Genomic DNA, 15,773 nt, shown 5'->3' on the forward strand with positions numbered 1-15,773 from the left:
CCAGCCTTCAGAGGGCGACCGGGTGTCCATACTCGGTCCCCAACCACCCCTATTTGTCCCGGTAACCTTTCTCACACTTTTCTTAGCCTGGCCTGCTTTAGGGCAGCATTAGTAGAGCCCACCAGACAACCAGACTCCTCCGGTGGGCCCTGGCTTCTCCATCAGGGGAGTTGAGAGTGCCAAGGTGAGGAGCATGATGAGGATGATAGAAGTTAGCATCTGCTTTGTTTTGTTGGAATGCAAGCGCATGTATTTAGTAGCCGCTAGGCCTGAGGTGGTCAGTGTTTTGGCGCATATCCTACCTCTTCCGAGGATTGCTGGATGTTTTCCTGCTACTATCCAAGTTCTATGACTCCCGTTAAAACAAAGCTTCAGGTGATAAATGATGGATGAGGTAGTGGCAAAGGAGAAAGAGCAGGAGGAACAGGGACCATTCACATCAATATCAGGCCAGTCAACCAGATATGTCTTGTAGGATATGTTTCTGTAACAAAAGGAACAGTTCGGCTACACAGTTATAGGGCATACAGTGAGTGCAATGCCTACCAAAAATTTCGAGGCACTCCAATGCCCTTTGGAAATGACATGGAGGTCAGAGGACCTTAACTAAACCTTTTTTTTCCATTTATAGCGACTGGGTCTCCTGTGCACTGTTGGCCTAAACAGTGAATGGAAGGCTTTCCAAAAATTATGAGTAACTGCAATGCCCCTTACAAGAGCGATGCAGTACAGCATATTACAAACATAAGTCGCATTATTGGGGAGTGGGTCTCCCATAGGATTTGCTTATGCCTTCCAAGCAAATGCTTCCAAAAATTAGGACGGAGCAACTTGCAATGCCCCTTACAAGAGCCATGCAGTACAGCATATTACAAACATAAGTCCCATTATTGGGGAGTGGGTCTCCCATAGGATTTGCTTATGCCTTCCAAGCAAAAGCTTCCAAAAATTAGGACGGAGCAACTTGCAATGCCCCTTACAAGAGCCATGCAGTACAGCATATTACAAACATAAGTCCCAATATTGGGGAGTGGGTCTCCCACAGTCTTTGCTTATGCCTTCCAAACAAAAGCTGACAAAAATAAGGACGGAGGAACTTGCAATGCTGGCACCCTGGTGGTATAGTGGTGGTGGAGGCTAAGGATAAGGAGAAGAACATAAAACAGCTTAAATGAGGAAGCGTATACCCATGTGTGGGTGTGAAGCGGTGCATGTGAATACACCTCCCGAAATAACACAGTGGATTTGACTTTATGTTACTCTGCTGTCATTTGGTGGTGATGAGAAGTCTGGCCCAATCCAGCCCTTATTCATTTTGATAAAGGTCAGCTTGTCAGCATTGTCAGTTGACAGGCGAGTGCGCTTATCAGTTATAATTCCCCCAGCGGCACTAAAAACACGTTCCGATAACACGCTAGCGGCAGGGCAGGCCAGGACCTCCAAGGCATACAGAGCGAGTTCATTCCAAGTGTCCAGCTTGGATACCCAATAATTAAAAGGCACAGAGGAATCACGGAGGACGCTGGTACGGTCGTCAAGGTACTCCCTCACCATCTTTTGAAACTTTCCACTCCTTGTGAGAGTACCCCGTGCCTCAGGGCCTGTAAGCTGGGCGGGTGTCAGAAATCTGTCCCAGAACGTTGACAGTGTTCCCCTGCCTCTGCTGGATTGGAGTTGCATCTCTCTCGCCTGTACGCCTTGGTTGGGCAACGAACTGTGACCTCTGCCGCTAGCGTGTTCAGATGGGAATTTTTTTAAGAGTTCTGCAGCAAGGGCCTTCTGGTACTGCCCCAGTTTTGTAGACCTCTCCACCTCAGGAATAAGAGAGTGAAAGTTCTCCTTGTAGCGGGGGGTCTAAAAGTGTCACCAACCAGTAATGACTGTCACCCAACATTTTGACAACGTGAGGGTCACGGTTAAGGCAGCGTAACATAAAGTCAGCCATGCGTGCCAGACTGGTAACGGGCAAGATTTCCGTGTCCTCTCCAAGATGACGACTGACCATGCTCTCCTCCTCCTCCTCCCCCCTGTCCTCAGGCCACCCACGCTGAACCGACGGTATGACACTTGTACAGGTACTACCGTCTACAGCGCATGATAGCAGCTCCTGTTCTTCCTCCTCCTCCTCCTCCTCTCCCTCATTGTCCCCCAATGCACGTTGGGATGAGATGAGGCTGGGCTGTGTGTAATCGCCCACTACGGCTTCTTGATCCATCTCATCATACTCTGGCTGCAATGCCTCCTCTTTAATTCTCTGCAGAGAGCGTTGCAAAAGACAGACAAGTGGGATGCTGACACTAATGATGGCGTCATCGCCACTCACCATCTTGGTGGTCTCCTCAAAGTTTGTCAGGATGGTACATATGTCAGACATCCAGGTCCACTCCTGAGGTCTTATGTGTGGAGTCTGACCTGAATATCGACGGCCTTGTTGCATCTGGTACTCCACAACTGCTCTTTTCTGCTCACAAATCCTTTGCAACATGTGGAGGGTAGACTTCCAACATGTGGGGACATCACACACCAGTCGGTGTGCCGGAAGCTGCAAACGCTGCTGCAACACAGCAAGGGCGGCGTAAGCTGTAGCCAACTTGCGAAAATGAGCTGACAGGCGGCGTACTTTCACGAGCAGATCTGGCAACTCGGGGTACGATTTAAGAAACCGCTGAACCACGAGGTTAAGCACATGAGCCAGGCATGGTACGTGTGTGATCTCACCTCGCCTCAGAGCCGCCACCAGGTTACGGCCATTGTCACACACGACCATGCCGGGATGTAGATTCAGCGGTCTCAGCCACAGATCTGCCTGCTCTTTCACAGCTGTCCACAACTCATAAGCAGTGTGAGGTTTATCACCTAAGCTTATGAGTTTCAGCACAGCCTGTTGCCGCTTGGCGAAGGCAGTACTGCAGTGCTTCCAGCTTGCAGCTGATGTGGTGATATCTGAGATGGAGGCTGAACATGAGGAGGAGGAGGAGGAGGATGATGCGCAGGAGCTATACACTGTGGGGGCAACTATGACTGACATAGGGCCCGCAATCCTCGGTGTGGGGAGGACGTGTTCCGTCCCAAGGTCCGACTCGGTCCTTGCTTCCACTATGTTTACCCAGTGTGCCGTCAGAGAGATGTACCGTCCCTGGCCAGAAGCACTTGTCCACGTGTCCTTTGTCAAGTGGACTCTCCCAGTAACTGCTTTGAGGGCACGGCAGATGCTTTGGGACACGTGCTTGTGTAGTGCGGGGATGGCACACCGGGCAAAATAGTGTCAGCTGGGGACCGAGTACAGAGGGACGGCCACCGCCATAAGATTGCGGAAGGATTCCGTCTCCACCAGCCTAAAAGGCAGCATTTCCAACGCAAGCAGTCGTGAAATGTGCGAATTTAGGACTGTGGCCTGTGGGGCATTAGCTGCGAATTTCCGCTTTTGTTCAAAGGTCTGGGATATGGACAATTGAACGCTGCAGTGGGACGTGGACGTGGACGTTGATGCTGTTTCTTGAGAAACTGCCATAACAAGTGAAGACTGAGAGGAGGGGGCATCTTTACATGCAGTATGGACAGGGGATTGCCTTGCACACACAACAGGGGGTTCTACTGCACGCACAACAGTGGATGAAGCAGTGGTGACACCCGCTGACAGTGGTCGTGGACCCTGGGTTTCGCCCCACAAAGTCGGGTGCTTTGCTGCCATGTGCCTGATCATGCTGGTCGTGGTCAGGCTGGTAGTTTTGTCACCCCTGCTGATGCTGGCATGGCAGGTGGAACATATGGCCTTTTTGGGGTTATCAGCAGAGTCTTTAAAAAAATTCCAGACTCTGGAAGACCTACCGCTTGTACTGGCAACGTCCCTCGTGTTGGTGTTACGGGGAACGGTTGCCCACCTTCTGTCTGCAGCCACCACACTGCTTCTTCCTGCCTGTTGGGGTACTCTGCCTCCCTCCCCCTGTGTGCTGCTGGCCTCACTCTGCATGTCCTCCTGCCACGTTGGGTCAGTTACTAGATCATCCACCACCTCCTCCTCTTCCACTTGCGCACCATGATGCTCCTCCTCACTTCCTGGCAATTGTGTCTCATCATCGTCCACCTCTTGTGACAAATTGCCAGCGTCGACTTCCTGTGGCCGTGGATGTTCAAATATTTGGGCATCGCTACATGGGATCTCCTCTTCCACCACTTCAAGCGTATCAGGCGAGGGGCACAAATATGGAAATGGACCAGTGAACAGCTCTTCAGAGTGTCCAAGTGTGGGATCAATTGCTGTCTGACGACACTCGGCATGGTGGGAGGAAGGAGCATCAGGGTGAGGAGGAGTATGCGGTCGAGACTCGCGGCTACTAAGATTTGACCGTGTGGAAGACAGACCGGAGGTGGTGGTGCCCAGGTAACTGGAAGTATTATCTGCTATCCAATTAATAACCTGTTCACACTGATCAGTTTTCAATACTGGTGTTGTTCTGTACTTCCCTAGTAATTCGGTCAAGAAGTGGGAGCGAGAAGATGTGGCTGTTGGTTGTGGCACATTTTCACCTTGGCCACGGCCCCGTCCTCTGCACGAACCATCACTAGAACGTCCACTTCCACGTCCCTTGCCACGCGCCTTGCCCATGGTAAAGGAAGTAAAATAGCTTACACTTGCACTATCAATGGAAAAAGGGTAATAAAAAGTAGATTAGAACCGTGGAAGAGGAAAACCACAGTTCTGTTTCTCTGGCCTACACCCGACTCTTTTAAACAATCTGAACAATCAGGGAGAAACTATTACTGTTTTTCTTGACGTAAAAAATAACAAAACCTGAATAATAGAGATTTTTTACCGTGGGATGGCAAAACCACAGTTATTGTTTACTGGGGTATACCAGACTTTTTTAAATATATAGATTTGCGGCTGAACAGTGAGCGACACACTCAAACTGTTTATTTTTTAGATACCAACGGCCCAAAACTGGATAGTACAGAGATTTGACCCGTGGAACTGCAAAACCACACTGGGATTTGTCGAGCCTACACCAGACTATTTTCAACAGATATATTTTTGTGTCACAACAGTCAGTAGACACTATTGTTTTTCTTTTCGGAAAATATACCAAAACCTGAATAATAGAGATTTTTTACCGTGGGATGGCAAAACCACAGTTATTGTTTACTGGGGTATACCAGACTTTTTTAAATATATAGATTTGCAGCTGAACAGTGAGCGACACACTCAAACTGTGTTTTTTTAGATACCAAAGGCCCAAAACTGGATAGTACAGAGATTTGACCCGTGGAACTGCAAAACCATACTGGGATTTGTCGGGCCTACACCAGACTATTTTCAACAGATATATTTTTGTGTCACAACAGTCAGGAGACACTACTGTTTTTCTTTACGGAAAATATACCAAAACCTGAATAATAGAGATTTTTTACCGTGGGATGACAAAACCACAGTTATTATTTACTGGGGTATACCAGACTTTTTTAAATATATAGATTTGCGGCTGAACAGTGAGCGACACACTCAAACTGTTTATTTTTTAGATACCAACGGCCCAAAACTGGATAGTACAGAGATTTGACCCGTGGAACTGCAAAACCACACTGGGATTTGTCGAGCCTACACCAGACTATTTTCAACAGATATATTTTTGTGTCACAACAGTCAGTAGACACTATTGTTTTTCTTTTCGGAAAATATACCAAAACCTGAATAATAGAGATTTTTTACCGTGGGATGGCAAAACCACAGTTATTGTTTACTGGGGTATACTAGACTTTTTTAAATATATAGATTTGCAGCTGAACAGTGAGCGACACACTCAAACTGTGTTTTTTTAGATACCAAAGGCCCAAAACTGGATAGTACAGAGATTTGACCCGTGGAACTGCAAAACCATACTGGGATTTGTCGGGCCTACACCAGACTATTTTCAACAGATATATTTTTGTGTCACAACAGTCAGGAGACACTACTGTTTTTCTTTACGGAAACTATACCAAAACTTGAATAATAGAGATTTTTTACCATGGGATGGAAAACCACAGTTATTGTTTACTGGGGTATACCAGACTTTTTTAAATATATAGATTTGCAGCTGAACAGTGAGCGACACACTCAAACTGGTTTTTTTTAGATACCAAAGGCCCAAAACTGGATAGTACAGAGATTTGACCCGTGGAACTGCAAAACCACACTGGGATTTGTCTGGCCTACACCAGACTATTTTCAACAGATATATTTTTGTGTCACAACAGTTAGGAGACACTACTGTTTTTCTTTACGGAAAATATACCAAAACCTGTATAATAGAGATTTTTTACCGTGGGATGGCAAAACCACAGTTATTGTTTACCGGGGTATACCAGACTTTTTTAAATAGATATATATACTCAAACTGTTTTTTTTTTTAGATACAAATGGCCCAAAAGTGGATAATACAGAGGTTTGAACCGTGGAAGTGCAAAACAACACTTCTGTTTCTCTAGCCTACACCTGACTATTTTCAACAGATATATTTATGTCTGAAAATTCAGAAACATGCTTTTTTTTTGGGGGGGACACCAAAAGGTTAATAAGATGGGTATTTGTACAGTGTGAAGGAGGAAAAAAAAAAGAGGATTTAGATGAAAAAAAAAGGATTTTTCCTGTCCCCTGAGACCTGGAGCTAAGTCCAGCAATTCCAGCAACAGGAGCAGCACACAGGACTGTAATGCAGCGTTTGCTGGTATAACCACTGCGTCTCCTATACAGCCTGCCTGCCTGGTATCTGGGATGGATATTAGTCCTGAGAAGGACTGTTTGTTTGATCTGGCAGCCTTTACAGACCCTACACTAAATATTTCGCAGTTTATATCTCTCCCTAAATCAGCAGCGCTGTCCCTACACTGTCTGATCCGGAGCGACTGTGTCCAAGATGGCGGCGCCCGGTTTTAAATACTCGAGGTGACGCTGTGCGGCCAGCCAATCACTGTAATGCCCACAACCAACATGGCTGCTTCATTACAGTGACTGGCTGGCAATCCCTGCATGTTCATTGGCTCTGTAAAGAGCGCCAAACATGCAGGGCGGAGACCCGAGCTCCCGCCCGAGTAACCTGGAAATGCTCGGTGCTCGCCGAACATCCCGAGTAGCGTGATGCTCGGGCGAGTACCGAGCAGTGTCGAGCATGTTCGCTCAACACTACTTGTAAACTAACTGACCTTAATTTACCTATAAATTACAAGTCTATGAGTGGCCATAGCAAAGTCCTAACACACTATATCCATTCATGCCTCACCTATACAATCATACTAAAATCCACTGTTCTCCTTAAACTGTGTACCCTGAATATTCAGTAGTAGAGTTAAAAACTCTAAATTGCTGAGACAGGTAGTGCTGCTATTGGGCTCATAACCTTACTAGAATGTTATTTTAATTTCCTCCGGATTTTCTCCAAATTTCAAGGGTGTACAGTTTGGGCGGAAAACTGCTAAATATCTGCTGCCTCTTCATAACAGTGACCAGGTCCTTTACTAGTGTCCTCTCTTCCTCTTCCAGATGAGTTGGCTGGTGACTACTGCGGTTAGTCACTGGCCAAATCAGATGTATTGGTCACTACTGCGGTAACTAACTGGCTGCAGTCATCGCACACCAACCCCATTTACTATTAGATAGGTATCAAGCAAACATACAGGTTGCATAACATTTGTGGAATATCAGTAGTGATGTATCTTGCCCACAAAGTGGCAAATAGAACCAACTTATAGCCACATTTGGAGCCCAAGAATTGCTGAACAGTAAATAGATGGCCCTGCATGCTACTCTGGAACATATGCAGAGCCCAGAGACTGCCCTGCATTTAGTGCCCACATGCACAGACCTCATTTACTTGCTCTTCCTCTTTAACTCTTACATTGTTCTGGAGTGTAATTCTTCACTGAAAAGCAACCAGAATCTTATTTGTGGGAGGAGAGATCTCAGAAAAAGCATATAAGCTCCATGCGAATACACAAAGAGTAGGGTGTAGAACTCAGGACTAGGGATGAGCGGACCCAAATGTAAAAGTTTGGCATTCATATCAGACAATTAATCTCCGGTGTTAAAAGCTGTACCCGGACTTTCCCCAGAAGCCCAGAAGTCCGTTGCAATGTTCAGAGTTCCGGGGGAAGTCCGTTGCAATGTTCAGAGTTCCGGGGGAAGTCCTTTGCAATGTTCAGAGTTCTGGGGGAAGTCTGTTGCAATGTTCAGAGTTCTGGGGGAAGTCCGTTGCAATGTTCAGAGTTCTGGGGGAAGTCCGTTGCAATGTTCAGAGTTCCGGGGGAAGTCCGTTGCAATGTTCAGAGTTCCGGGGGAAGTCCGTTGCAATGTTCAGAGTTCCGGGGGAAGTTCGTTGCAATGTTCAGAGTTCCGGGGGAAGTCGGTTGCAATGTTCAGAGTTCCGGGGGAAGTCTGTTGCAATGTTCAGAGTTCCGGGGGAAGTCGGTTGCAATGTTCAGAGTTCCGGGGGAAGTCTGTTGCAATGTTCAGAGTTCTGGGGGAAGTCCGTTGCTATGTTCAGAGTTCTGGGGGAAGTCCGTTGCAATGTTCAGAGTTCTGGGGGAAGTCTGTTGCAATGTTCAGAGTTCCGGGGGAAGTCCGTTTCAATGTTCAGAGTTCCGGGGGAAGTCCGTTTCAGAGAGAGAGAATTTTCCGGTTCAAAATCCGAGTCCCCATTGTTTTCAATGGAATTAAAAATAGGAGGGGAAATAGGGAAAGTCAGCTCACCATTGTTGGAAGTCTGTAGCCCTCAGTTGCAAGAGGAATCATTGCACGGAGCCGCCCATGTTCAGGATGTAGGCACAATATTCAGAAAAAACAGAGGTATTCCCCATCGTTGAATTCTAAAGGTCCTTTCCTGTGGGTATTGTAGATTGCCAGCCAGTATGTTTTTATGAGAAATTGAAAATAAAAGTGACCTTTTATATTATAATTCAACACTGGAGAATACCTCTGTTTTTTCTGAATATTGTTTTCAATTGGGTTTGGGTCCTGGCTCAAGTTCGGGTAAAGTTCTGGTATCCAAACCAAACTTTGGAATATAGTTTGGATCGGGAACCAGAACCCGAACTTCCACGGGTCCGGTCATCCCTACTCAGGGCACAATTTCTGCATTTCAAAGTTATTTCCTGTGTTGTTCATTATTTTTTCAATAGTCATATACTGTTGATATTATCTAACAAATCAAAACTCTATTTTATGCCCACAGGAAAACTCTTCACTTCAAGAAAACCTAACAGGTAAATTAACTTTCATATACAGTAGATTTGTTCAGCTGTTTTGTCCTGGTATAATTTGGTTCGGTTACTTCAAGTTGTTGTTGTAGTAAGTTGTATTAGGCTATGTTCACATGTTACAGTTTTGCTGCTTTTTTTCTGCAGCCAAAGCCTGATCTCTTGGCAGTAAAAAAAAAAAACTGCATTCAAAACGCAGGCTTTACTGTATTTTTTGCCGCTTTTCTTGCTGCGTTTTTGCTGCATTTTTTTGCTGCGTTTTTCAGGATCCCAAAGTTCAGCTTTGCTTCCACCATACAAGCATGAACAATACAAGGTGTTAGACCACCAATGCAAGACGTATGTGAAAACATAAAACATTTTTGCACAAAAGGGCAACTTGATCAAATTATTTAGGGGGAATTTTTATTTTTTTTTTATGTTTATTAGATATTATGAGTAGTGATGAGAGCAAGTGCTCGTTACTCTAGCATAACCTAGTTTGCCTAGGGTTCTCGGGTATGCACCGAGTATTGCGGGTGCTCGAAAGACATGTTCGCGTCCCCGTCCCGCATGTTTCGCTGCTGTTAGTCACAAAACATGAGGGGATTGCCCGAGTTTGTCAGGTTTTTCGAGCACCCTAGACAAACTCGAGTAACACGAATCTCTTGGGCTCATCACTAATTATGAGTTGTTTACTATTAACACATAATTAATTATCACTAATTTAATTTAATTATGCTTGGAGTAGGGAGAAACAAAAGGATGGCTTAAAAAAAATACTAACATCCATGTTCATGCGACAATACTAAGGATGCTTTCACATTGCGTTTGTGGGTACCATCTGGGCTTACGTCTGAGCCTCCCCACAAAACGGGGTTTGGATGTATGCGCTGGTGGGGCCATAGACTGTAATGGTGACGGCAGAGCGAACGTGCACTGTGATGTGCACCATTATCGGGAGTGTATGCCTACTGGAGGCCAATACCCAGACACCGTCTACTACGTCTGAGTAGTAGGACCCACGAACGCAATGTGAAAGCATCCTAACATATGCTTTATACTTGGGAAAGTCGCAAAAATAAGGGGGTTTCACATCCTGCCATACCTGATAGCAGCGTTTTTGCACTTTCTTATTGCTTTCTAGGGGTGAAAAAACGCTGCAAAAACGCAAAATGAATTGACATGCTGCAGATTTTAAAAAAACGTAGACGTTTTCCAATTCAGTCAGGAAAAAAAATATAACAAGCGTGTGCGTGAGATTTCTGAAATGTCATAGCTTTTGCCAGTACAGTAAAAAGCAGCTTTTAATTTGTATAAAAAAAATGCTGCAAAAACGCAACATGTGAACATAGCCTAGACGTTTATGTTTAAAATGTGTAGTTTTTACATTAGGTAAAAATTGGGAGTCTTGTGAATTAGCTTATACCTCCTGCCTTGATGCTGAGCTAATTTCTTAAGGTTTGAGTATTATTAGACCAAAGCTTATTGAATGATATCAAGACTTTTAGAATTATATGGTAAAATTATAACATTTGGTAAAATAATAATCATAATAGATGACATCAGCTGCTCAGTGAAGACTATTCTAACATAATGCAAATTAATATGAATAGCAAAATCTCATAAACTGAATCAAAAATTTACAGCTAGATTAAACAAATTACCAATGATGCAACAAGTAAGGCTACGTTCACACTGCCGATGTGCTCTATTCCATTGGGGTTTCAGTCTTTTTGGGCATAATCCTTAGTATTTTTCTTGCCTCAAAGCCTTTGAAAAACCTTTGGACTTATTAGGATATGTGCACATGGCGTCTTTAAAACTCAGACGAACCCGCTGAGTTTTTTATGCTGAAGATACTTTCGGAAAATCTTTTTTTTTTTTTTATACTAAAGCATCATTTGTTTCTTTTTTTCCGGTTGTTTCCTGAGCTTTTTTTCCGGTGGTTTTGGATGTGGTTTTTTTTACGTTTTTTCCCATGTTTTTTTTTTTCATGTCTTTATTACTGTTGTCTTCTGATCGTTTTTCTTTTTCACTCCATCGAATAATGAAGAAAACGTTAGTGAGTTTTTTTTAACAAAAGCAGTGTCAAAATGCACCAACAGACATCCAGGCTTCTTTTGAGTTCTCCCATTGCCTCATATTGTAAAAAACGTTCAAAAGCCTGAACATTTGTACAGCAAGTCGAAATGCTTATGTTCAGTCTTTTGAGCATTTTCTGATAACTTTTCCTCTGATTGTTCCACTCCTGATTTTGGCTACAAATACCAATGTGAAATACTGACCAAATACTGAACGTGTGAACGTGGCCTAAATGTTATCTGTCATCAGATGGTGAACATTTGGAAATAAATGTTTCATGTTTCTTTGTCTTAGATGGCTCCAATGATGCTACGGCTGGTGATGGTCACACAACAGACGGTTTAGGTCAAGCACCCAATATCATTGAGAAAGAAGAAATAACGCAAGTCACAAAGCAAACTTGGATGGAGTTTTCTGACTTCGGCCGGTGTTTCCAGTACGTTGCTCGCTTCTTTAGTAATAAATGTGATGTAATCCTTTCCAGTTCTTATGAGCAGTCATGGTTAATAATAATGGCTTGGCAGTGATACTTGGTAATGACCATTTTTATTATGTCTGGTGTATCTGTCTTCACTGATCCTATTTGTAGCGATCCCTCCTTTGTCATCCATTCTGTAATTATTTTTATTTGATAAAAATGAGATTGGAGGGAAGATCAAAAGACAGATCCAGCAGACAGAACTCATTGTGCTTCTTCTTGATTTTCACTGGATATATAGAGATACTCCGGACGGCTGAGCTCAGGAATGAGTCAGTTTTCTGATATTCTTCCAGTTACAGTTCACTGACTCTACAGCGTTATGAAGAAGCTACTGTAAGATGTGAAATTAAGCAATTGCTGAAAATAAAGTGAGATGTTTGAATGTTAAAAAAGAGTTGTATCTTTCACCTTTTTCCCAAGAGCACATATAATGTGTTTATTAGCATCGTCACAATTAAAGTATTTATAATCATAAGATAAACCACAAACAGAATAACAAGTACAGAACAAGAAAGTAGAAGGTGAGTATGCATTCATTAGTCCATGTTTTGAAAATACATCGTTCTGTTCCTCTGATTCAGAAACAACTTAGAAGTTCATATTGGTACATACAGGTAAAGGAAGAGCCCCCTGAATTTAGAGGTCAATGGTGGAAAAAGTTCATATGTGCATTTACATAACTAATGTTGTTATGTATATAAAAGGGAGTAGTTTGCTCTGTTTTTCCTACCTTATTATTATGTAAGGCTGCGTGCCCACTATGCGTTTTTCAAGCGTTTTTGCCTCGGAATTTCCGCAGCGAAAACGCTTGGTAATACGTGCCCCATGGTCCCCAATGATAGTCCACATGTGCTGTGCACATGCTGCGGAAATTTCCGCTGCGGATTATCATTGCGGAAAAATACGCAGCATAGCCATTAATTTTCGCCATTGACTTGCATTGAATCGCTTAATATTCGCATGACTACATGTGCACATGCGGATATTAAGCGATTCAATGTGCGGATGGTACCCGGGTCTGGAGAAGAGGAGACTCTCCTCCAGACCCGGGTACCATGGTACCTGTTAAAAAAATAATTTAAAATAAAAAATAAACATTATACTCACCTTCCGATGTCCCCTGTTCTCCTGTATGATGCGTCATGGCTCCCCGACTGCTCGTGATGGTCTAAAAGGACCTTCCATGACATCATTTAGTCATGTGACAGGTCACGCGACTGCTGACATTGGCAGTCACGTGACCTGTTACATGACTAAATGACGTCATGAAAGGTCCTTTCACACCACTGCCGTACAAGAGACCAGACGCAGCGTAGAAAAGACCGGGGGCCATCATAAGGTAAGTATAATGGGTTTTTTTTGTTGTTTTTTTTACCATTTTTATTCTTTTTTTCAACTATTAACTTGGTCACACTATATAAATCCATGCTCTTTGCATTTATTTATATAGTGCGACCAAGTTGACAAGCACTTTCCAAGTGATGCTAAAATCGCTTGGAAAAGCGCTTGATAACCCGCATGCGGAAACGCATGCAAAAACGCTTCACTTACACTTCTACCTAGCAGGAAAAATGCATATACAATCCGCATGCGTTTTTCCTGCCGGGGAGATGCGGAAAAAATCTGCAGCATTTCTTCATCGTGGGCACTTAGCCTTACTCTTGACACCTAACCCCTAAAGATGGAGGGCTGTTATAATTAACTATATGTATAAATGGAAGCTTGTAGAGTATAGGCACATGGCGTCTTTTAGACAATGGCGTACCCACATAATTTTTTAAGCAAAAGACGCTTAAAATGCTGAAGAAATGTTTATTTTGAAGAATCTCTGACATGTCTTGCTTTGTTTTTTACTTTTTTGTATTGTATAATATAGTGACACTTTCCAAACAAAGCCACCTAAAGAATGGTCAGGTCACTTTTTTAAGCTTTCACAGCCTGAAGCTGTTAAAAGAAGTGACAAAACATGGAGGACATGTACAGCCAGTCGCTTTGGTATTGCTGTGCATATATTAATGTGCTCATACCCATACTCCCTTTGTTTTACCTTCATTTCCCCTTGTATATTTTTGTAAATTACTTTTATATACACTGCTCAAAAAAATAAAGGGAACACTCAAATAACACATTCTAGATCTGAATGAATGAAATATTCTCATTGAATACTTTGTTCTGTACAAAGTTGAATGTGCTGACAACAAAATCACACAAAAATCATCAATGGAAATCAAATTTATTAACCAACGGAGGCCTGGATTTGGAGTCACCCCCAAAATTAAAGTGGAAAAACACACTACAGGCTGATCCAACTTTGATGTAATGTCCTTAAAACAAGTCAAAATGAGGCTCAGTATTGTGTGTAGCCTCCACGTTCCTGTATGACCGCCCTACAACGCCTGGGCATGCTCCTGATGAGGTTGCGGATGGACTCCTGTGGGATCGCCTCCCAGACCTGGACTAAAGCATCCGCCAACTCCTGCACAGTCTTTGGTGCAATGTGACGTTGGTGGATGTAGTGAGACATGATGTCCCAGATGTGCTCAATCGGATTCAGGTCTGGGGAACGGGCGGGTCAGTCCATAGCTTCAATGCCTTCATCTGGCAGGAACTGCTGACACACTCCAGCCACATGAGGTCTGGCATTGTCTTGCCTTAAGAGGAACCCAGGGCCAACTGCACCAGCATATGGTCTCACAAGGGGTCTGAGGATCTCATCTCGGTACCTAATAGCAGTCAGGCTACCACTGGCGAGCACATGGAGGGCTGCGTGGCCCTCCAAAGAAATGCCAACCCACACCATTACTGACCCACTGCCAAACCGGTCATGCTGAAGGATGTTGCAGACAGCAGATCGCTCTCCACGGCGTCTCCAGACTCTGTCACGTCTGTCACATGTGCTCAGTGTGAACCTGCTTTCATCTGTGAAGAGCACAGGGCGCCACTGGTGTTCTGTGGCAAATGCCAAGCGTCCTGCACGGTGTTGGGCTGTGAGCACAACCCCCATCTGTGGACGTCAGGCCCCCATACCACCCTCATGGAGTCAGTTTCTAACCATTTGTGCAGACACATGCACATTTGTGGCCTGCTGGAGGTCATTTTGCAGGGCTCGGGCAGTGCTCCTCCTGTTCCTCCTTGCACAAAGGAGGAGGTAGCCGTCCTGCTGCTGGGTTGTTGCCCTCCTACGGCCCCCTCCACGTCTCCTGGTGTAGTGGCCTGTCTCCTGGTAGTGCCTCCAGCCTCTGGACACTATGCTGACAGACACAGAAAACCTTCTTGCCACAGATTGCATTGATGTGCCATCCTGGATGAGCTCAACTACCTGAGCAACTTCTGTGGATTGTAGAGTCTGTCTCATGCTACCACGAGTGTGAAAGCACAACCAACATTCAAAAGTGACCAAAACATCAGCCAGAAAGTATTGGTACTGAGATGTGGTCTGTGGTCCCCACCTGCAGAACCACTCCTTTATTGAGTGTGTCTTGATAATTGCCAATAATTTCCATCTATTGTCTATTCCATTTGCACAACAGCATGTGAAATTGATTGTCAATCAGTGTTGCTTCCTAAGTGGACAGTTTGATTTCACAGAAGTTTGATTTACTTGGAGTTATACTCTGTTGTTTAAGTGTTCCCTTTATTTTTTTGAGCAGTGTAGTTCGATACATGGGAAAACACGTTTTTCTATGGTTTATTGTGCTTTGTTGGCATTTTTTACACCATATTTGCAGTGTGAGCAACTTCACAACTATGCTAGAAAATAAACTATACTTCCAACGCCATGTCGTGGGTGATCACTGCACACAACAATCATTATTGTTAAAGTATATGTTATTAGCCAATTGTGGTGCAGTGAAAGGTGTAGTGTCGGTTGGAAGGTATATTTCTCCCAGCAAAATAAAATGTGGCCTGGATTTTCCCTAGTTCTCCGGGCACCTGACATACGCAGCTGCAGCAATTAAGCCTGCATAAGCCAGTTAGTGGGGAAATCTCAGGATGTGAG

At 44.1% G+C, this 15,773-nt stretch overlaps 1 protein-coding gene across 1 annotated transcript in view; it reads left to right on the forward strand.

Annotated features, from left to right (window-relative positions):
* ADGB (androglobin) overlaps positions 1–15,773 on the forward strand; it is a 443,164-nt gene that overhangs the window by 225,927 nt on the left and 201,464 nt on the right. Inside the window, exons 14-15 of the mRNA XM_073672692.1 lie at positions 9,204–9,234; positions 11,587–11,728. Coding sequence (XP_073528793.1) covers positions 9,204–9,234; positions 11,587–11,728 — 173 coding nt within the window. The remainder of the gene's footprint in view (positions 1–9,203; positions 9,235–11,586; positions 11,729–15,773) is intronic.

The sequence above is a fragment of the Phyllobates terribilis genome, unplaced genomic scaffold (assembly GCF_046119375.1).
Source record: "Phyllobates terribilis strain yellow unplaced genomic scaffold, ASM4611937v1 Scaffold_3__8_contigs__length_932513732, whole genome shotgun sequence".
In the NCBI taxonomy this organism is placed as follows: domain Eukaryota; kingdom Metazoa; phylum Chordata; class Amphibia; order Anura; family Dendrobatidae; genus Phyllobates; species Phyllobates terribilis.